Raw genomic sequence first — 23,363 nt, 5'->3', positions numbered from 1 at the left:
AGGAATTTGATGTCCATTTTGCAGATGGAGAAATTGAGGCCAAGGAAAGTAGGACCGTAGAAAAACACTGAAGTCCTCTGCAGAGCTAGCTCTAGAAGAGCCAACTGCTGCCAGGTTCTCTCTGGTGGACCATGGTGAAGAGAAGAGGGGGTGAAATGAAGAAGCTCATGGAGGAGGTCTCCTGGTTTCAAGTGGTGAGCTGGAGTGTGGAGAAGAGCAGAGGCCTTGAGCACATTGCCTTTGGTACCTTTTTTCTGTTCCCCTTACTAGGTAGGAGCTTCTCATGCTTTAAGGTCTTATATGATCCAAGATCCTTCTATAACTTATATGATTAGGTGGGCTTCCCATGCTGCCACCCTGGTTGAAGTTAGTTTCATTTTCTCTGGCTCTTGCCAGCAATAAGACCTTGAACAAGTGAACTAAGCTTTTTAAACCTCCATTTTCACATCTTTAAAATGGGGATAATCTTAGAGTTGCAAAAGGTCTGAATTGTTGTATATTACATTTTAAGTAGTTAGCATAGCTGCTTGTTTCATAATAAATGTGCAGTAGGTGTCAGTGACTAATATTCTCACTGTGATTGCAGCAGCTTGTATTATTGATGCCCACTGCAGGACAGCCTTTGCTGGACCCATAGGATCCTGAGGGGAGAGGAGAGGGTTGTTACTGGGCAGGGGCTGGTGCCAAGTACAGTGCTGGACACCTTCCCATGCATCTTCTCATTTAAACTTCCCAATAACCTTGTGGTCCCCTTTATAAATGAGTGGCACCCTTGGAGTTGGGCAACTTCAAAGTCCTGCTTTCAGGGTAGGAGGGATGTAGCACCATCTTTTTAATAGGTGAGGAAAATAACACTCAGAGAGGTTAAACTGCTGATGCTCTTGAGGCAACTTGAAGGAGACCTTGCCTGCAGGGCAGGTCAGCTCATAGCCAAGGGAATGGTCAACAGATACCCGCATGCAAAGCCCTGCCAACTGGTTTCTTGAAGAATGCAGTGGTTCTGATGCCTGCGGCAGCATTTGAAACCTTCAGAAAGCCTTTGGATCTTACCATTTGTTCAAGTACGATTCCTAAGGGTATTTAACTTAAAAACATGCAAAACACACACATACCAAAAAGACAGTTGCAAGTGGCTTTGGAGAGAGATGCTAGGAATAGGGAGGGAATGGGGAAAATCTGGGAAGAAAGGGGATGGGAAATTATCAATACAGAGATCCCAAAGAGATCTGAACACTGAGAGAACCCTGAGTACTCCTCAGTGAGGAAGGAAGGAGGGAGGAAGGAGCCAGTGTGGAAAAAGGAAGGGAGGGCCAGAGTGCTCGAAAGGCTGAGGAAGGCTTCCCTCTCTTCCCTCTGAAAATACCTCTAGTAAACATTTAGTGGGAGGGAGTATCAGGATGATGGGGGACCATGGCAGTGGCTGGCATCAGCTTGGCATTGTGTGGGTTAGGCAGGGCTTTGACTCTGGCATTACCCCTTGGGGAGGTTCAGGTTTTTTTTATTCTGTTGTCCAAGCAGCATTGAAGGTCTTATCTGGGAGTGGGACATGTGCATTCAGGTGTGTGTGTGTGTGTGTGTGCGCGCGCGCGTGCGTGTGTGCACATTCACACACATGTAACTCCCCTCCATTCCAGATTGGGGGTACAGATTCTGATAGTGCTCTAAGTTGCTTCAGAAGAAAGGAGAAGGGTATTTAAAGAGGAGAGGTAACACGTGGGGCTTTGGGGCTTTGGGGCTTTGGGGCAGCTGATTCAGAGCCGGAGGAAATCCCTCTTATCATGCTGAATCTCTCACCTGGGAACCCCCGAGTGGGGGCCAGGGAGGAGGATGATTGCCAGTTTCCAGGATTTGAGCAGGTGTCCCAAAAAATCATGGCTCAACTCCCCACTTTCATTCATTTCTCTATTTTTTTTAACCTAAAATCTTATAAATGCTGAGATTGCCGAGCTGGCCGTCTCCCTTAAACAAAACAAAGCTGTGACCACTAGAAACCTAGGTGTCCCTGGCACTCAGGGGTCAGCCTCGGTGTAGCCTCATTGGCTCAGCCTGACTCTGGCTAATGATTATCCCAGCGGCTGGACTCTCTGTTCCGTTTTGCTCGCCTGATAAAGTATTCCCTAGAGAAGGCTCAACCGGGGTGAACTGGGGCACCCAGCCTTGGCTTGATCCAGCCAGTACCTTGCCATCACCAAGGGTTATAGCCTTTGAGCTCCCTTTTCTGGACACATTGAGCTTTCTTTGCCATGAACTCTGGCTTCTTCTCATACAGCACCCATTCATCTTTTCTCCCTTAGAAACGTCCCCGGTTTAAAACTGGTCATTTACAGATGAAGAGATAAAGAGGCTTATCCAAGGTCACACAGCTCAGGCAGTGACAGTTGAACCCTGAATCCATTTCTCTTTGTGGTGTTTTGGTATATCTTAGGTGCTCAGGGCCAGCAGGTTTGTCCTTGAGCAGTGACTCACACTGGCTCATCTCAGAGTGATGGGCCTCCTCTTCCCTCCCAAGCAGTGGGTTATGCATATGAGAGACTCAGAAGTGGTGTCTTACCCACTCAGGTCATTTGCTCCTTGCAGGTGGGCGTTCCCCCAGGAGCTCTGGGGCTAAAAATATTATGGGCTAGAGTTTTCTGGAGGCTTTGGCCAGAGGCTGACCTCCTGGAGCTCATCATCTTGAGGAAGTGAACTTCATTTGTAATCACCATAGTGACTGAGAACCTACTGTGTGCCAGGTAGTTCATGTTGGTTCTTGCGGAAACCGTCATATAAGGATTAATAACCCCTTTTAAAGAGGCATGTGAAGCTACAGAATTGATGCTGAGACCATATTGCCAATAAGAAAAACCACCCCAAAGCCGTGTCTGACCACTAGCCACTGTAGGACGTGAGTTCAGGAGGCCTGGTGTTTAGTGTGGGGAGATCTCCCAGTTGGCGTGGCTTGTCTGGAAGTAAGTCTGGCCCCTTAATGGCAAGGGCTGACGTCCCTTTGGTAGGACAGATGTCTGGGCCCTTGCAAAAATTGTGATTGCTATGGTACTATGACTTCTCAGTCATGAAGTTGCCAGGAGAAGAAAGGGGTTGGAAGCCATGGCCAGGTGAGTCTGCAGATCAGGTCAGTAGTAAACTTCAGGAAGATTTGGGAACTGGTTGGTTTGTTTGTTTTTAACTACAGTAAATTTACCATTATACTTGTAAAATAATTCACCTTAAAAATAAAATAATTCACCTTAAATGGGATTTCACTCCTTACCTTTTGGGTAGCAATAGAAAGATAATGATGGCTGTTAAAGATTGGCAGTGACAGACATAACTTTCCTGTGCTCATATGTGAACACAGGACCAGTGTAACCGACATCATGTACAGCCACAAAAGTGGGACGTTATACCCCATGTATGTATGATATGTCAAAATACATTTTACTGTCATGTATATATAAAAAGAACGAATAAAAATTAAAAAATAAACATTGGCCATGAGTGACAAAGGCTCAACAGGCCTTTTATCCCAGCCACTCTGGAGGCTGAGGCAGAAAGATGGCAAGTTGGAGGCCAGCCTAGGCAACTTAGTGAGACTCTCAACAGCTGAGCCAGAACTTGTCTCCAAATTAAAAAATCAAAAGAGCTGGGGATGTAGTTCAGTGGTAGAGAACCTCTAGGTTCAATGTCCAGTACCACTAAAAAAAAAGAAAAAGAAAAGAAAGATTTGGCCATGAGTGAAGATCAGAGCAGAGATGCCTTCTCCTTAACACCCAGGGAAGAGGAAGCTGATCCTGTCTTTCCTTGTAGCTTTTGGTTTGTATTGGGGCTTCTTGGGCATAGTCTTGAGAGGCATCGCCTTTCCATAGGTCTCACAACCCAGGGGAAATCTGCCCAATGAAGACTTGTCAGAGTGGGTATCTAGGCTCCTTTTTTTTTTTTTTTTTTAATTTGTCTTGGTGCTTTGACTGGGATGGTAAGACTATCTCAAGTGTTGTACATTCATACAATACTCATGTGTGTCTCATATATTGACATTGGGTAATAAAATAGCAATAAGGACAATGTTGATGTCCGTGACAATGAGCATATACTGAGCAGTTACCGCGTGCCAAGTCAGATGTTAATGACAAGAGGCGGGCAGGGAGAGGGAGAGAGGGTTTAAATTAATCATCACTCAACCAATTGTGTGAGATGCAAACACCCTGAACCCAACTTTACAGGTGAAGGAACGGGTCCAGAAAAGAAGATCAGTTGCCCAGAGTGTTAGCTAGAAATGGTGGAATCAGAACCTGAACCCAGCTTTGTCTGATCCCAGAGAGCACGTTGTTAAGGACTTGACTTGTGCAGCTTTACACTGGGTGTGTGTGTGTTTGCACTGGCTGCGGGCTGCATTTCAAAACCTATTGGATTACCTGCAGATGCTAGGAGCCATAAACAAGGAGCTTTCCAAACCTCTCTGGTGGAGAATTAGCATTGGAGGGACAAGGGACAAGGTAGACACCCTGTGAGACCTGAGAGGGGGACTTACAGGACCCCTATGAAGCCAAGAGCACCAGGCACCACGGTAGTACTGCTGCTCCTATAATATGACATTTATTGAGTAGGAGGAGAAATGTTCTCTCAGACATAGACGCTCAGCCTTCTCCTTGACCCAGCCCAAGTCTCCTCTTCTGCAGAGTGGATGTGGAGTCACATGGGAGGGATCAGGCATTTAACAGGTCAGTGATAGGAAGTTGACTTCCAGACATCTGGAAGGGAGTCACCCTCCACCCCAGCTGATCCCCTATCTCTGCGGCTCAGCCTGCCAGGCTTTCCGGGTGGCTTTCTCCACCCTGTCTTTGATTTGGGGCCCTGTCTTAGTGGTTCATTCACCTCCAGTCCTGCAGAAAGGCCAGTGGCCCCATGGTAATGTCCATGAGAGCTCCCCTTGGACACTCCCTGGGCTGGCCCATAGGACTGCTGGTTTCCCATTCAGCTGGCATCCGCTCACCTGTATCCCCTTTCCCTCTTTCCTGAATCGGTGTCCCTTTCAGAACCTCTGGTTCTGTCGTGGTTTTTCTTTTTGTTGATAAGGGAGAAACAGAGTGAGAGGGAGAGCCAGTGAGGGAGAGAGAGAGAGAGAGAGAGAGAGAGAGAGAGAGAGAGAGAGAGAGAACGCAAGCATGCCTGCAGCTCCTCTCTGGGAGTACACATCTCCTTGAGGGAAGGAACACACAGTGCTGGCCTTTGGAATTGGCAGCCCGTGTGCTGTTCTCCGTCTGATAAGAGGTACTGTAAATAAAACTGTACACCGTGGCCTGTTGTAAAATGCCCCGCGTCTGTACTCATTGTTCTGACAGCTCATGCTTTTTTTGGGTCTGCTGTTTTGGTACACTCTGTACTTCCTTATGTAAGCAGGCATGCATATCTCATCAGAACATTCAAGATGTTTATTTTAAAATCTCAAGGAATTAAAAAAAAAAAAGGACACACCACTCAACATTCGATGCTGGCAAACACTAGGTGTTTTTTTCAGTGGTTCCTCTTTTTTTAAAAAATTATTATTAGCCTAGGGGCGGGGGAGGTTAGGAGAGAGAGGGATTTTTGAATTTTTTTCCTTCTTACATTGGCTCCTGCCTTGCATCCTTCAGAGGTACACTGCCCCACATCTGATTGTATCTAGCACTGTCTACATGTTTGGGACCCCCCCAGCCCATTTCTGTTTAGGAATACAGGCAGGGGAGGGAAGGCTCTGTGCTTTGCCAAGGGAGAGGGCCAAGGAAGGGGCACAGCTGTGGGGAGCTGGTGGTAGCTTTTATGGGCTTTCATCTCTGTTGTCACTGGCATCCTGGCATTTAGATAAAGCTTTATGCTTTTGCAAATGTCTTCCTGGCCCATCCCTCTGATTCCTGGGAGTCAGGGAGTTGCGGAGCCCCCACAAACCTGGAGGCCTCAGACCAGCTCCAGCCTTAGTGGGACTGTGGAGTCTCATCTTGTCTCTGTTTATTGCTTCTGTGTATCTACCCACCTTTACCTGCTTTGAGCCCTTGAACCCTTCTGTGTCCGCTAGTCCCATCTTTTGAAGGTGCCAGCAAATCAAAGAAAGTAGAGGTCTGGTAAATTTGGAATGGTCAGACATTCCTGTTCCCCTCAAGAGTGGTGTTACAGCATCCCTGAGCCCACATCTGCAGGGTCCCTGGGGGTCTGGCAGGGGCAAGGCTGTCTGTCTGTTTCTTTAACAACTGGGTTCACTAACTCCCAGATGAACTTAAGGAGAGGCTGGGGAAGGGGACCTCTCCCTGCAAATCACTGCCAGTCAACAGAGGATCCAGCCTGGCCTCCCCAGGTCTGCCAAAGGACAGGAAGCTCACTGAGTGTCCTGGAGCGAGGACTTGTCTGTTTCTTGCTAGGGGAGACGTTGGGTGGCTGGGTTGAGGTCTTGCTCCAGGGGAAGCAGACACCCCCACTTTCTAACCTTTCCTCTTTTTCTCCCTTGAACTTCCTGAGCTCTAGCCAGTGACCATGTCCTTGAGTTTTCAAAGGGGCAGCAGAGAAGCCAGAGTATGCAGAATAAGGACTCTGCCACCCCCTAGGGGACAGCGTGGCAGTGCCCTGAATGGCCACTGCCCTCTTCTCAGGCCAGTTCTGCACTCAGGAACCTGCCTGAGGGTTTCTTCAACAATAATTCAGTGCACCCCTGTGCATGCCAGGCACAGGGCCCTGGGGGGTCAGCGGAGCCCAGGACATATGGGAGCTGCCTGCACACAGCTTACAGTCTTCGGGAAGACAGAAAAGAACCTGGAAGCACAGGGCTGGTGAGTGCGATTCTAGGGGCTTGTCTGGCAGAATTTCTGAGCTGGGTTAGTGAAATAGCTGCTGATGCTGATGTATTGGTCCTAGGACAGATTTTTTTTGCTCCCCCTGACAGAACAATCATTCACCTTTAAATCAGAGGGACAAGGGATGGTTCGGGTGTGTGCACATGGTGGCATGCGTCTTTACAAATGTTAGACTCCCTTTGTACAAGATAAATGGTCTCCGAATAACTGTGCATCGAATTTCAGTAAAACCAATCATACTCTAATTGTGCAATGGGAGTTCTTCTTTAAAGGAATAATGACCAGTGATGATGGTAGCTACTTTCTGTAGGTTCTGTGTATCTTGCCACTGGACCTAGGCTGAGTGCTTAACCCACTGGTCACAGTCCTTAGAGGGACCTGCTTTTGTTGTTCCCATTTTACAGATGAGGTGACATGTGCACTGAGGTTTCGCAGATTGTTCGAGGTCACAGTTGGTGGCTGACTGTGTTGGCATTTGGACTCTTTGCTCTCTTGACCTGCATCCTGAGCTCTCAGCCACACTCCACCACCTCCTGAGTTATAAATAGTCTCAATGATCTCTTGCATCGGAGCCTATTCTGTGGCTGAGAATGAGTTCTGTGTTTATTACCACCCATTATCTCCCACCAACCAGCCTCACAGCAGCCTCAGTGCAGGTTGGATCATCCCCATTCTACAGACTGGGAGGCAGGTTCACTGAGGCACCATGGCTTGTGTGATGTCTGCAGCAGTGAGTGGCCGACTCAGGCCTGGCACCCCTTTCTGCTGACTCTAGGTCAAGCAGTTCTCTTCTTGGTTCACAGGTCTGTGGTTGATAGGAAAGATAGCGTGGGACCAGCTCTCTCTGTCTTCCTGCTGTTGCCTTCTGCTGTTTCACGTCTCTCCCTGCAGTCCATACATTTCTTGCTGGGTCTCCACTCTCCCTCACCAACTCCATGCCATCCGTCCAGCCGCCCTGCTGTTCCCTGCCCTTCATGGACATCCCACAGCCTCCTCTGGTTCTCCATTCAGATGCCAGTCACCACAACACCTTCCCTGGCCTCCCTGCACAAAATGACAGCCCTGGCACTCCATCCCTTTCTGCTTAATTTATTTCTCTTTTTATCATTTCTTACCACCTGGCCTGTTTTACATAGACCTGCTTTAAAAAAAAAAATCTGCCTTTCCCTCTTGAACATAAGCTCCATGAGGGCAGAGATTCCATCTCTTTTGTTTCTTTACGCTAAGCCACCTCCTGGCATGTACTTCATGGGCATCCTCTGTGTGTAGGAAGGATGTGGTGATCCTGTCCCTCCGGTTCCCCCTGCTCTGGGTTGAACCCCAGGAAATTTCGTGGGGGTGAATGCTGCTGCTAGGTCCATATGCACCCGTAGTGTTCAACTGGCATGACCACCCCCCCTCCCCCACGCCCCTCCATTGATGCTTTATAAATGTATTAGGGGCGGAATGATGTCACCGTAATGCATTTTGGGAATAGCCATGTGGTTTATACACACTTGAGTTGCTTTGAATGCAAACCTGACATCATACTGAAGGCAGCAGCGAACAACATATGCACAGTAAACAGGCAGAGACTGTCTTATTGATTAACAGATGAGGCCTCTATTATCGATCAAAGCTTGGCGAGGAAATTTATCACTTTTAATTTCAGGGCTGCCAAATATTTCTGCCTCTGAGCCAGCCATTACAGAGACAATTTAAAGGCACAAGCCTCCCCGGGAGAGTGGATTTCGGGATTTTGTCTGGCACACTCAGCCCGCTTCTTTGCTCTTTGGCTTACCCTGGAGAGTTGGGGGGTCAGAGTGTCTCTGGGCAGGGGTAGCAAGAGTTTTGGGGCTTCATAAATGAGGCTGGCAGTGGGAACTGATGTCTGTGGTGTCTATGTAACGGAGAGCCTGACCCAGGGTCCCCGAGGACAGGGACTTTCACACGCTGAGCTCCGTTCCACGACTTCAGCACATGGGGTGGGGTGGGGTGGGGTGGGGTGGGAGGACATTGAAGGCAACCAGATGCGGTCAGCCAGCAGCCTTCACTAGATCAGCGTGCTCATCTGTCTTTATCTTCATCTGAACTTGTCTGGTGGTACACATCCGCCCTTCATTTCCTACCTGCTCCCCCCCACACCTGCTCCCCGCTCCCTTTGTCTCTACTTCTCAGCCATTAAAGTGAGACGCTACTACAACCCACAGGGATGGCTGTTTCTAAGAACGGCTGCACACCACATCCCTTGAAGCCTGCGCACGGTCAGGCTCCTCACTTGGTCACAGGGCTCCAGCACAGACGGCCAACGACGGCCAAGCCCAGGAGGCGCCCTCCCCGCCAGTCTTGTGGAGGGAGCCGTGAGAACAGATAGAACCAAAGAAAGAAATGCAATTAAAATCAGATCCCTTACAGATCCACAGAAAATCATTGACGGCTAATGATTTAGGACTAGGGGGAGTTGCTCACTGTGAGCGCGCTGTGGCTTCATCCAGCCCAGATTCCCCATCCTGGCCTGCGCTGCTCTTTGAGGCACTTTTCTATATTTCCTGCGTACATGGATGAAAGCCGTGCCGGCTGCTGCCTCTGTGAACACACAGACAAGGCTTTGCTGGCCTCACCGGAAGGTATTTTCTTGGCTGCTTTTTCAAAGCTCTCTAAGCCATGTACCAGGTGCTTGGCCTAAGGATATCCTGCAGCTCGAAGGGACACCCAGAGGTCATTGTGGAATTCTCCCTGCCTCCAGGTGAAACTCAACCCCAGCCACCTAAGACAAATGATGATATTTATTTTTAACTCTCCACGAAAAGCAATTTCATTTCTCCCCTGAGGTGCTTTATCATTCATTTATTTAGTCAGTCACTCCTATTTATTGAGCACCTACTAGAGTCTCACCAGCTCATCATTTGGAATATAGACAAGGTTAGCGTCCTCATCCTCATACTTGCTACTGGTTTTACTGGGTGTTTAATTTAAGCCTTTGTATTTTGAGTTTAAATTTCTTAAGTATATGCTAATACTCTAAGGAAAAAGTTGTTAAACTTTTAGGAAACATTATACAAAGCCCTGGTGGATAAAATGGACAGACTTGTTTTCCATTTTTTTTTCAAGTTGAGGGAAGGGAGCCCAGACTTCACCTTCTTATCCTTAAAGCATCTTTTCAGATGGAATTCTATCTAAGGAGGCTAAAGATTCAGGGATTAAGAGCGAAGGCTCTGAAGTCAGGCTGCCTGGATTTGAATTCACCTCTTCTATTACCCACTGTGTGACACTGGGCAAAGTACTTACCCTCTCTGAGCTTGTTTACTCATATGCTAAGTGGGGGTTATAATAATAGGTACTTTGGTTCTTGTTAGGATTACATGAAATGATGTACACTAAGCACTCAGCGTACATACATACCTGCTATGTATTAAAGCCTTGGGAAATTGGAAGGGGTGAGAAAATAGCACTAGGGGCTCTAGCTTTGTGTAAAAAGTAGTTCTGGCTCCAACGAGACTTTTATGCCTAAATAAACCCACAGGCACACTTCAAGAAGTGCTCAGACATGTTAAAAGGAACAAAGTGGACAGGTCAGAATGGAGATCAGCTGCAATGCCTGGTGCATGCATACTCTGGCTTTGAAATGGAATGGGGCTGAAACAGAGGGATGAGATTGGGAATTGCTCAAGCTCAGAGACTCAGGGAGAGTCAAGCAGCGCCAGAGAGGACCATGGGGACAAGCTACCTGCAGAGGTAGATGGCTCACTGGCTCAGGTTAGGGAAGCCAAGTAGAGGAATTTATAATCAGTACAAATTGTGAGCCACTGTGTCCTTATGACTAGGGAAGTGTGCGGAATCAAGTGGCCTTCAAGGAACCTTCCTCTGTTGGGTGAGTCAGAGGGCGGTTGGCAGTGTAGAGACCAACCCAACCTTGACCCCTACAGTGTTCCAGGCATGACACAGCAGGGTCCTGTGCAGACTGTGATTATCCACAAGCATGGGAGAGAGATGTCTTCAGGACCTTTTGCAGGAAAAGTGCCAACCCTCAGCCCATGGGCAAGAGAACGTATTAGAGCCTCGAAGGCTATTAGCTGGTGGAAGAGGTACCGTTTCATCCTGACACGGTGACCTTGTCACTTTGTAAATAACAAAGTTCTAAGGAAAAGTATTAAATTGGGTTGCACTGAGTTGCTGTTGTTTATTCCACAAATACGTGCAGTCACAGGTCACCACTGTGCCAGGCAGGTGCAGCCATGCACAAGATGACATGGTCTCTCCACCAGGGAGCTCACAGTGTGGCCAGAGAAAGACACGGGTCCATGGGCATTTAGAACAGAGCATGGCAAGGTCCACAACCTGGAACATAGAAAGTGCTAGAGGAGCAGAAAGAAGGGTCATCTTACCCAGACACGAGGGCACGGGTGTCAGAGCTGAGACCTAAGGATGAGTAGGAGCTGCAGCTGTACCACAGAGCACAGGGGCCGGGGGAAGGATGTCTGTGGCAGAGGACGCGTGAAGAATGCACAGCACTGAGGAAGGAAGAAGGCAGCCCCTCCAGGGAGCAAGAGCGAGGAGGGGGATGGAGCCAGAAAGACAAGCACCAAGAAGGACCTTGTGAGTCCTGGGGAGAATTTAGACTGTCCTCCAAGCACTGGTGAGCCATTCCCAGGGTGTTCAGCGGTCAGATGCAGGTCGTGGTTGGAAGTAGACAGTGAGTTCATTTTGGGTATACTGAGTCCTAGGTCCCTGTGGACATCCAAGTGTGGGTGCATCAACAACGTCTGCTTTCCCATTCATCACAGGGCCGCAGGGCACATTTCCCCTCCCGGGTGTCATTTGTCGCTGTCCACCCCTCAGAACTGGCCATTCAAAGTGCTCCTTCTCCATGGGGCATCTCGCCTGGACTCCATCTCCATTATCTTAGTTATGCTGCTTTTGTTTCTTCTTCTCTCTCAGAGAGCCCTAGGTGAGGGCGTCTGGAATTTCTGGGGGGGGGGTGTACCTATTGGAGGTGGATCTGGCCTGGCTGAGGGGGCCATGGATTATCCCTGGCTCAGGGTCTTCACAGGTATCCAGCCCCCTCCCCTAATGTCCATCTGCACAGTTTTGACCCAGGACTTTCCCGCCTCATGGATTGTCCTTCTAGTGGTAACTGCCTCTTCTTTCTTTCAGCGGGTGCCAAAGCCTTCGTCTGTGATCAGTGCGGAGCACAGTTCTCGAAGGAGGATGCCCTGGAGACACACCGGCAGACCCACACTGGTGAGTTGTCTTTGGTTCCCAGGTCTACCAGCGTGCAGTGCGTGGCTGTGAAGTACCTTGGTGCCTCTTGTCCTTAGCACACATGCTATCTAGTCAACTGCAGGGGTGCTGTGAGTGAGGATGGACCTCTGCCACATGCAGCCACTCTTGCCTGTGGGCTGGCTGGACAGGAGTTCACAGGTGTGGCTGTGTCCCATGACAACAGCTGCCACGGCTTAGGCCCGGATCTCTGCAGTCATAGGTCACTCATGCTGTCACCATTGAGGCCTCTTGGATGCTCTTGCCGAGGCCTCTGAGAGTCTGTGACGTGATCTGAGCCTCCCCTCCCCTGAGCAGTGGTAGGAAACCTCGTGCACTCCCTCTGGTGAAACACTGAAGCCGTCGTGTGGCCGCAGTCGTGTGGCTCTTGATCCCCCCTTTGTGAGGGTTGAGCCATCGTCTAAAAGACATCAGTTTACACGCAAGGATGTATTTGAACAATATTAGCTAATATAGCTTTATTTGATTCCAAAGCATCAATTTCACAGCATCAGTGTCATCTCATCCTTGTGATCAGTGTCATTGTCACCATCCTTGCAAGAGCTCATATTTATTGAGTACTCATATGTGCCAGGCTGCCTTCTCAGTGCTTTACTTGATCCCACCTGGCCAATTTTTCAGTAACCCTGTGAGAAAGGACCCGATTCCCATGTCAGAGAAGAGAAAACTGGGGCTCAGAGGAGGGAAAGGGACTTTCCAGAGTTCAGAATAGGGACAGCTGTGGTAGAGCCTTGGAGTTCAGAATTCAGACGACCTGGGTTTAATTGTGACTCTGTGACCTCTTACTTGTGGAACCATGAGTAAATTACTCAAACCCTGTTAATTTGGGTTTCGTCTTCTGTTAGAAAAGTGGAGTGGTAATAGTATCTGTCTCTGAGCAGAGGGATTCAATGAGATATTTTAATTTGAAGTCCTTTGCCGGGTGTAAGGACTTAGCTCAGAGTGAGCATTCAGTGAACAGTAGTGGATGTATTTATTGAGTTCCTACAGTGAGCTTGGCACTGTGTGGACATAGAAGACACTCAACAGTTCTGCTCTTCATCAGCTGGGATTCTAACTGAGAGACAGTATTGGGCTTTCAGGTCAAGTTATAATAAATGGTGTTAACAAAAAACAAAGAAGAATAAGGAGGAGAAAATAAATATTTTGGAATAAAATGGTCATGAAGAAGGGATCTTTTAAAAAAAATTATTCATTAATTTATTTGTCCTAATTTGTTATACATGACAGCAGAATGCATTTTAAATGGGCCAAGGAGCTGAACAGACACTTCTCAGAAGAAGATATGCAATTGATTAACAAATATATGAAAAAATGTTCAACATCTCTAGCAATTAGAGAAATGCAAATCAAAACTACTATCTCAACTCCAGTCAGAATGGCAGTTATCAAGAATACAAGCAATAATAAGTGTTGGCGAGGATGTGGGGGAAAAGGGCACACTTCTCACATTGCTGGTGGGACTGCAGATTGGTGCAAGAAGGGCTCTTTGAAGTGACATCTTAACAAAATCAGAAAGTGAGAGAGTGAGCCACTCAAAGGTTTCTGGGGAGAGATTCTAAACAGAGGGAATAAGCCCTTCCACAGCCCTGAGGCTGGGTCGTACCTGAAAAACTCAAGGAACAACAGCACAAAGAGCAGTGTGGCAGACAGCAAGGAGCGAGGTGGCAGATGAGTGTAGAAATCAAGCAGGTCTCTCAACTCCAGTAAGGAATCTGGGTTTTCTTCTGCATGGGCTTAGAGTCTTTTGGAGGGGGAGAACATATTTGCAAATCATATACCTGATAAGGTACTCACAACTAGAGAATATAAAGAACACTATGATGCTGAAATAAAAATATGAATAACTGAATTAAAGAATGGGCAAAGGAGTCAACAAGCCTCCAAAGACAGACAAATGGCCAGTGAGCACATGAAAAGATGCTGCACACCATTAGCCATCAGGCAGATGCAGATCAAAACCACAGAGAGACACCACTTTACACCCACTAGGATGTGGCCATATAAAAGATATAGATAGTTGCAAGCATTATTGAGGATGTGGAAAAATCAGAACCCTCTACATTGTTAGTGAGAATGTAAAATGGTGCAGCCACTTTGGAGAGCCCTCTGGAACCTCCTCAGAAAGTTAAATATAGAGGTGCCATATGACCCAATAGTTCCACTCCTGCCCGTCGACCAAGAGAAATGAAAACACGCATCCTCACAAAAACACGTACACAAATGTTCAAAGCAGTATTATTCATGATGGTCAAAAAATACAAATAACCCTGTGCCCATCCACTGATGAAAGAACTAATAACATGTGATCTATATTCATGCAATAGAATATAATTTGGCTATGAAAAGAAATTAAGCACTGATACATGCTACATATGACATGGATGAACCTCAAAAATATGCTCTGTGAAAGAAACTAAACACAAACGGCTATATGTTATATGGCTCCCATTTAATGAAATGTCCAGAATAGGCAAATCCATTCAGACCCAAAATGAACTAGTAACCAGAGGCTGAGGGTGTTGGAAGGTATATGGGGAGATGACTCCTAGTGAACACAGGATTTCTTTTGGGGGTGATAAAAATGTTCTAAAATTGATTATGGTGATGGTTGCACAACTCTAAATATATTAAAATTCATTGAACTGTGCATTTTAAAAGCATAACTTGTATTTATGATACATGTATCATAACTCAATAGAGATACATGAGTGTGTGTCTATGTATATGTACATATCAGTGAACTTTGTCACATGCTAGTAAAAGTAACTGGGTCACACAGGCTGCCACATACAACATATATCAAGACACACAAACACACGTGAATTTATTGAAATAGAATACACATAAATACTTGTTTATATATATATATAAACACACATATACACACATGCACATGAACATTTAGAAGAAGAAAAAATAGTTCCTTGGATTGTTTTTTAATCAATTTTTTTTTTTTTTTTTTTGGTGCTGGGGATTAAGCCCAGGGCCCTGTTCATGCTAAGTGTGCTCTATCACTGAGCTACACTCCCATCCCCATTGGAGAACTTTCTGTGGGAGAATGACATAACTTGATTTATGTGTTTAAAAGAGCAGTTTGGCCCCTGTGCTAAGAGTTGCAGCCATCAGTTGCTGTGTCACCAACCTTTTCCACAGCAGCTTAAAAGACAATTCTGAGAGTTGACTGGGCTCAGCTGGGTGGTTTTTACTTGGGTCCTCTCATGGCTGCCTGGGGCTGGATCATCTGAAAACTCCTCTGGGCTGATGTCCACGGTGGCCTTATTCAAATATGACTCAGAGCCCCTGCACATGGCCTCTCTACAGCCGAGTTGTTGGGGCCTGTTACACGGCAGCTCAGGGCTCCAGGAGTCAGGGGGTGGACACTGCTCACCGCCTTCTTAAAAGCTGGGAAAGTGACTATAGAAATACAGCTTCACTTCTGCTGTGTTTTGCTGATCAAGGTTGTCACAAGTCAGCCCTAGATTTAAGGTGGTGGAAGCCTACACTCTCCTTCACAGTGGGTCTGTGAACCTATAGGGGAAGAGGAGTCCATGGCAGCCATCTTGGAGACAGGCCACCATAGGGCCTGGAGCGGAAGAAGGAAGACAAGTCCGCTGTGGAATAATCATGGCCATCCACATTTCTAAGTTCTAGTCCTTCTACCTCACAAACGTCTCCTACACGTGGAGAATACACCTCCTGACTCTGGTATTAGGGCTCTGGCCTGGGGCTGCCCTGAGGTGATGGGAGGGGAGGTCACACAGGAGCTGCTGTTCTAGCTCATGTCTCCCTATCTGTAGATCCAGAATTGGTTGTCTTGAAAGTCAGGGGAGGACAAGGTCTCCCAGGGTCCCAGCCGTTCTCTTGTTGATAGACCTCGCGGAATCAAGAACCCTACGCTGAGAATACTAACCTGGGGCTGCTGAGGAGTCTTTGGAACCAGCTTTGCCGCACACCTGAATTCTGTCCATCCAGCTTATATTTGCAGCAGCCGGGGAGGGAGAGCTGCCTCCAGCCAGGGGCAGGTTGAGTCTGAGGGGTGAGAACCCCGGCAGGCTGCTCCCAGGCTGACCCCAGGCATACATGGAATACCTCCCGTGTGCCTGGTGCACACTGGGAACACTGGTGACAACAGAGCCACAGTCCTTGTTCTTGAAGAAAGTGGGGGATATGAGCATGGTGGTCTGTGAACTATGCTTTTCCAGAGACCTTGTGAATGGAGCCTGCCTGTTGGAGGAAGGGGATGCCATCAGAGAGAAGTGAGCTGTCTAGAGTTACTGCTTATGTTGAGTAAAATGTGGTTGATATTCAGCATGCCATGTATGGTTTACTCAATAGGTTGAGTAAACTGAGCTCTTGCAAGGATGAATGTTCGTGAGAGGTGAGAGGAGACCAAGGTGGTGGATTGGAGTCAGGCTCCCCACCAGCCTGGGCTGGGCTGTGGTCAAGCTCCTCCATAGCAAGGCGCCTTGGCTCAGGCATTGTGCGTGGTGCCGGGAGTTTATACAACAGCAATCTCACCCTCTGTGTAGGGTCGGCAGCAAGGTGGCCTTCGTGACACTCATGGCTTCCTGACACATTGCAAAGTTCCTTTATCACTCATGGCACTACTTCCGGCTGAACCCAGACAGATCCTCGGCTCCCCTGATAAATCAATGAGGGAACACAATGTGAAATCCATTTGCCATCTCTTTTTGAGGACAGGGGACCCAGGAGACGGGAGAGAGGCCTGATTACAGGGGATGCTGAAAATAACACTTAAGCTACCAGAGAGGGACAAGCCAAGTGCATGGTGCCAGGTGTCACTGGAGAGCCAACAGGAGAGCAGGGAGAGAGCTCTGGAAAGAAAGGAGTGTAGAATATGATAATGCACCTGATATTTTTGATACTGTAATTTATAAAGCACTTTATTATTCCCCTTTTACAGACGAGGAGATGGAGGTCTAGAAGCCATCCATAAGGAAGTAGAGAGCTGGAACTTGACTCAGCTCTAACTTTCATGCTCTTCTCACCATTCCTTAGCTCCCTGCATGGTGGCCCTCTGTTGGCAGTGGGTTCCTGGACTGAGCAGTCAGGGAGATCAGTTCAGAGTCCTTTAGCTCATGACCTTGCCTGGGGCAGGGCTCTTTTATATCCCCGTGACCCTTTTAGCTAAGAATTCCCAACATCCTGATGCCCACATCCTCCTCCTGGGGTAGCATACAATTTCCCTGAATCTGGTTCTGTGATGCGGCCACTATGAAGGGGGAACATTCCACATTGCATAGGGCAGGTGATTATGGTGTCACACAGGTATTCTTAAAACCAAAAAGATGAATTTAATTTCAATTCCAGTGTAGCCAAGCAAAAGGCAACTTTTGACCCAACTTAGCCTGGATTTCTGTCCTGGTGTGTGTGACCCCCCTTACAGCCTCCCTGCAAAATGTTGATGAGCCCAAGCTGGTGCTCAGGGTGGCCATGCTTATGGTTGGGCTGGGCTCAGGCTTTGTTGTCACATTTCAGTTTTCTGTTTTGGTACAGCAAAGACTTTGCAGAGATAAACAGAGATCATTTTACACCTTTTATATTATGACAAATACATATTGCAGAACACTGCTGCTTCCAAAATGTTTGGGTTGCAGAGAAGCGAGGAATTAACAGCTAGGCAGCTCCCGAGATACTGGTACTTCATTTACACATCAGAAGTTTTTTTATACCGTTCAGTAAAATAAGAGTGAGAAAACACGCATGCAGGAGCACATACACACGTGCCCCACCATGCACCTCCTGGGATCTATATTGGGAATGCCTTAAATTAGGAAGTAGTTCTTTTAAGTCCAGATACACTGATAAATACCATTAATGGCTTAATTTATACTCTGGGTTTGAAATTTGACACATGGACACTATCTTGGCTCAGGAAACACAAGTGGTTTTGTGCCAGAGGTTTTAATGACCAATCAGTAATATAAATTGCTGCATCACTGAACAGAAATAGCTTCTCCATGTCATTTGATCTGGAAACTTCTCCGGCCAGGCAGCAGTTAATAAATTTAAAAATAATTACCCTCTTTATTCAAAGTCAAACTAATTAGGAGTGGATTTTACAAATCATAATGTTGTTCAAGCCACTGTACATTCCCACTTGGGACTTGGAGAGGCCTGGGGGCAACAGACAGGATTAGGTGATGTTAATTAGAGGGCAGAGGAAATATCCTTGCTGAGCTCAAGGGTAGGGAGCTGGGACCATCTTCAGCATGCCCTGGAAGAAGATGAGTGATCTCAAATGATTAGCAGGGAACTCTGAGAAGCCAGCCACTGGGACCTGAGCCTGGGGAGCTGGGGTCAGGACTGCCCTAAGTGGGCCAGGCCAGAGAGACAGAGATGAGGAGCAAAGAGGTGCACCTGCCAGTGACCACTTAGGGAGAATGGATGTTCCTGGAGTCAGGGGAATGGACAAGATGATCTCTGGAGGACTTTGCCTTCTAGACAAGTGGGGGCCCTAACAGTGGCTCAGGCCTGTATTCCAGTCTGCAAAGAAGAAGGAATCCATGGAGCCTGAAGTCAGAGTGTAGATCTCTGGGTATTGGTACATAGTGTCTCAGAACTTGGTATCTGGTGATTCAGATACTAGCCCTATCATTTACAAGTTTTATGATCTTAGATTGCTTACATGCTCTAAGTATCAGGATGCTCCCTATAACATCAGCACAATTATGGTGTGCATTGTAGATGGGGTATTAAGGGATTCACTTTGCTAGTTCATGTAAAACACTCAGCATAGGCCTTGCATGGAAGAAGGCATCTCCTGAGATGGCAATGCTGTTTTCTGCACCATCATGGTCTTCATCAGAGGGGAAGGGCCATTATCTGCCTCATGGGTGTGTGAGAGAAAAGGCAAGTCCTGATAGTGGAACAGAAACCGGAATAGCATCTAGCTGCTTCTCCAAGGTGAAGGTGAGGTCTTCCAGGATCCCTGCGTGTGAAAGAGAACATTTCCAAAGGGCCCATCAAGCTCACAGCCACTGGGGTGCTCTAAGTAAGAAGAAAGAGATAAGAACAGAATTATATTCCACACTTTGAACAATCTTATGGGGTCTAGAGTGTCCAAGCTGCCCAGAGGAGCTCCTACCTTTGCTACTATGTAAACCTATGCCAGACAGGTGCAGAACCAGGGTGAGGATTAAGTAAGTACACCAGTCTCCAGGAACACTAGGCACATGCCCTGCCATGACTTAGGGTACCTCCATGGTGCCCTCAGGAGTCAAGAATTCTGAATCTCCTAGTGAGGTCCCATATGTGCTATCACCAGGAACCTGGATATCCTGGGACTTCCTGTCCTGCCTTCTTCAAACATGATCTCATCTCATCTGTTAAAAAAGAGAGTGAGAGAGACACATACATACAGACAAAAGATAGCCATTTGTACCTACAGGCCTCCCCACCCCACCCCAGACCTCCACAGGAACCAGGCTTCTAGGTTGAACTTGACCTTAGACTTTCCCCAAAGCAGTTCTGCTCTCTCCTCCAACCCCATGTGCTCCAGCAGGTCTGCCAGGTTAGTGATTTGGTAACCTGTGCAGATGGTGTGTCCCATCATTCCTACATTCACGTCTTCACTAAGTTTTTAAGTACCTGTGATGTGCCAGATGCTCTGCAGTCCCAATACATAATGGCAAACAAAATTTGGTCTCTGCTTTGCTTAAGGCTACAGTGCTGTGAAGGAAATCTGCAAGTAGGTTGAACTCGCCTTAGGTGCAGATGATTCAGTAGCTGTCCTTTCTTGGATACTTTTGAGTTATGACTTTATTAAGTCTTCATTTTTGTCTCCTTAGTCTTTGCTGGAGAAAACTGAGACCCCAAAAAGTTCAGAAACAATACTCCAGGCCAGAGCTGGATTGTGTGCCCTAGGCTCCTGCACCCCAGAGCCCTTGTTTTAACATTGTGTTCCTTCCCTGGGGGCCTAGGCATCAAATTTGATATGCAGACCACAGGATCAAAGCCTATGTTTGAAAAAGACGGTCATCTAAGAACAAATCATCTAAACTAGAATTGGACCCACGGGTTCTTAGTTTCAGCCCAGTGTTCTCTTCACTCTGACTATAAAATAAGAACTTTCCTTTACTGGCCTAAAAAAAGTTGTTGAGATTCCACATCCCTGTGTCTCAGGGGAAGCCAGTCAACCAGATGCAAATATGGAGATGCTTGTTCTTATGGACCTGGTGTTGGTTGTAAGTGGGTCTCATGGTCCAGAGGCCACTGATGACAGCTGGCAGTGGGGGCCACGTTGTGGACTGTGCTCTTCCCTGCCAAGCTGGGAGTGGGCAGTGGAGTGAATCCTGAGCAAAGGGTCCTCCTCATGGACCCAATACATAGTGGTGGACAGGGTAGGGAGCCTAGGAGGTACACACACTCTGCTGCTTCAGAACCACCCCCCTCTGAGGGTGTGAGATTGTATGCCCAACCTTATGTTGGCTGCCTGCTTCAAGTGTCTGCCTCTGAACTTCAGAGTAAAAAATGGAACCCTTGTTTGGAGGACTCTCTGTGGTGGCTGCCAGGGGAAGGGGTGGCAGGAGGATCAGGTGGGGCAGAGGATTTAAAGGGTAAGCAGCAACATTCCTTCTCAGGGTGGCTGCCTGCTGGCCTTGCCTCTCTCCTACCCTGGACCTGGCAAGAGGGGCAGTGTTGGGCACCTAGGAGCCTTGTTGGGGTGGCTGGCTCCAGTCCTACAGCAATAGGAAAACCAGCCATGATATGGCTCCTCCTCCAAAAGAAGCCTCCCAGTGGCAGCCTCAGAGGAGATGGGGAGGATGGGAGGAGCCAGCTTTGCATAAAAAAGGAAGAAAGAGCCTAGGCCCCTGCCCCAAGGTGGAGGGTAGGAGGAGGAAAGGATAATGAGTCTTCAGATGGACACGTGGACTCCTTGCAGGTTGGCGTGACCTCCCCATTGAAAGCATAATAGCATTTGACTTTTATAAATATCAGAGGTGATTTGTATAGCATTTCACATGGTGTGCCAAGGAATTTAACACGAGAAAGCTCAAGCTCCAGAACGGCCGCAGAACGTCATAGGCACTTTGGGAGGGAGGGTCATGTGCTGCTGTTTGTACAGTCAGTGCCCCAGCATAGATTTACTCTTGACCTAATTTCATGCTGTTACTATAAAGGCATGTTTGATGCCTAATATAGAGTTTTATTTTCCAAGCACGGGGCTCTCAGCTCTGTTGGAGCTGCTTGCTATGGAGTGGGGAGGGACAACCCAGCTGTCACCTGCTGGCCCAGACTAGCTTCTTTCTCCTCCACTATTTGCTCCCAGGGCCCCTCTGGCCACCTTCTGGGGGAACTCCCAGTACTACTTTTTAAAAAAAATTTTAATTTTTTTCAGAGCTGTTTTTAGGTTTGTGGAAAAACTGCCTGAAAGGTACAGAGATTTGCCATATAACCCTATCCTCTCAGGACACGGCCTCCTCACTGTGGGAACCCATATCACTGAGCTCCATTTCCCACAGTGAACCCCAAGAACACATCGTTGTCAACAAAGTCCAGTCTTGTCTTTGGGTACTGGAGCTTGAACCCAGGGATGCTTTAACATCGAGCTATATCCCCAGCCCTTTACAAATTTTTTTTTTTTTTAATTTGAAACAGAGTCTCAATAAGCTGCCCAGGCTGGCTCGAACTTGCAATCCTCTTACCTCTAAACTGCCAGGATTACAAGTGTGCACCACCGCACCCAGCTCCTCAGTTGCCTCTTCCTATTGTATATGGTGTGGGTTTGGATGAGTGTAGAATGACAGGTGTTCGCCATCATGGTGTCACACAGAATAGTTTTTTTTTTAATTTGTTCTTTTTAGCTATACATGACAGTAAAATGTATTTTGACATACGTGGAGTATACATGGAATGTAACATATATACATACATGGAGTATAACTTCCCATTCTTGTGGTTTTACATTATGTGGAGTTTCACTGGTTGTGTATTTATATATGAACACAAGAAAGTTATGTCCGATTCATTCTATTGTCTTTCCTATTCCCTTCCCTTCATTCCCCTTTGTCTAATCCAATGAACTTCTATTCCCCCCACCCAATTGTGTGTTAGCATCTGCATATCAGAGAAAACATCCGGCCTTTGGTTTTTTGGGCTTATTTCACTTAGCATGATAGTCTCTAGTTCCGTACATTTACTGGTGAACTCCATAATTTCAATCTTCTTTTTATTTATCTATTCATCTGTTGAAGGGCACCTAGGTTGGTGCCATAGCTTGGTTACTGTGAATGGAGCTGCTGTAAACATTGATTCGTACAGAGCAGTTTTGTTGCCCTGAAAATTCTTTTGCTCCATTTTTCATCACCCCAGTACTTTTCACGAGAAGCATTGCTGCTTTGGGCAGTGTTTTCAGGGGATCTGTGGTGTTTGATTACCTTGGAATTGGAGGCGGAGAATTGACCCAAGGCAGGCTTGCTTAGAAAAGGTGGAAGCTCCTCACTCAGTGCTTACCTTGAGCATCTGCTGCCTGCTGGACATTTATGCTGGGCCCTGGGATAAGGATGCAGCAGTGAGCAGGACACACACAGCCTGACTTCCATCCACCTCCTCCCACAGCAGAAATGATGGTGAACGTATTTGGGGGATGGCGGGAGAGGCACTATGGTGTTTGGAAGTGATATGAATTAGGAGAAAGGAGAACTAGGTTCCTATCCTGGCTCTACCACAAACTTGCTTTATGACATGGGACAGATTGCTTTGTCTCTCTGCCTCTCTCAAATGTAGAGTGTGGGAATTGGGCAAGGAAAAAAAAATGCTCTTTTGGGGGTTGTGTGGTTCTGAGCACAGCCTAAGATCTGATCCTTCATTGAAAGTCTACACTTTCTCGGCCTCAGTTTTCACATTTGTGAACTACGATTGATAATAGATGGTTGTCATCAGGTCTCAATAAATCACACATGTGCAGTGCTTGGCCTGGTGACTGAGCAGAGAAGAGCAGGTGCCTTGAGTGAGAGCCGTGTACCATTCCTACTTTTGGGGGTCTACGGTTCCAGTCCCTCAGCTGTAGACAGATGTTCCCTTCACTTGATTTTGAAGCTTATCCCATAACTATGTATTAAGTGCTCACTGTCCGAGAGGCGATGAAAAATCCTTTACCTTTTGAAAACTGCTCAAGACATTTGAGAGGAGAGGGAGAATCTGATCTTTTAGGACTATGATTTGGAGCTTGGTCTTGGTCTCTGCACTTCTGTGTAGGGGCCAGCAGAGTCTCCTGACACCACTGAGTCAGAGCTTCCCCGCCTGTCACTGATGGAGCCACAGGCTCAGAAGTGGAATACT

At 47.3% G+C, this 23,363-nt stretch overlaps 1 protein-coding gene across 4 annotated transcripts in view; it reads left to right on the top strand.

The window, feature by feature from the left end:
- ZBTB16 (zinc finger and BTB domain containing 16) overlaps window positions 1-23,363 on the top strand; it is a 178,924-nt gene that overhangs the window by 106,876 nt on the left and 48,685 nt on the right. For all 4 annotated transcript variants that reach the window (XM_081265842.1, XM_081265844.1, XM_081265843.1 and 1 more), the window contains exon 4: window positions 11,931-12,017. In XM_081265842.1, coding sequence (XP_081121968.1) covers window positions 11,931-12,017 — 87 coding nt within the window. The remainder of the gene's footprint in view (window positions 1-11,930; window positions 12,018-23,363) is intronic.

The sequence above is a fragment of the Spermophilus citellus genome (assembly GCF_964194105.1).
Source record: "Spermophilus citellus genome assembly, chromosome: 2".
In the NCBI taxonomy this organism is placed as follows: domain Eukaryota; kingdom Metazoa; phylum Chordata; class Mammalia; order Rodentia; family Sciuridae; genus Spermophilus; species Spermophilus citellus.
The sequence above is the reverse complement of the archived record's forward strand: the minus strand, read 5'-3'. Positions and strand labels throughout refer to the sequence as shown.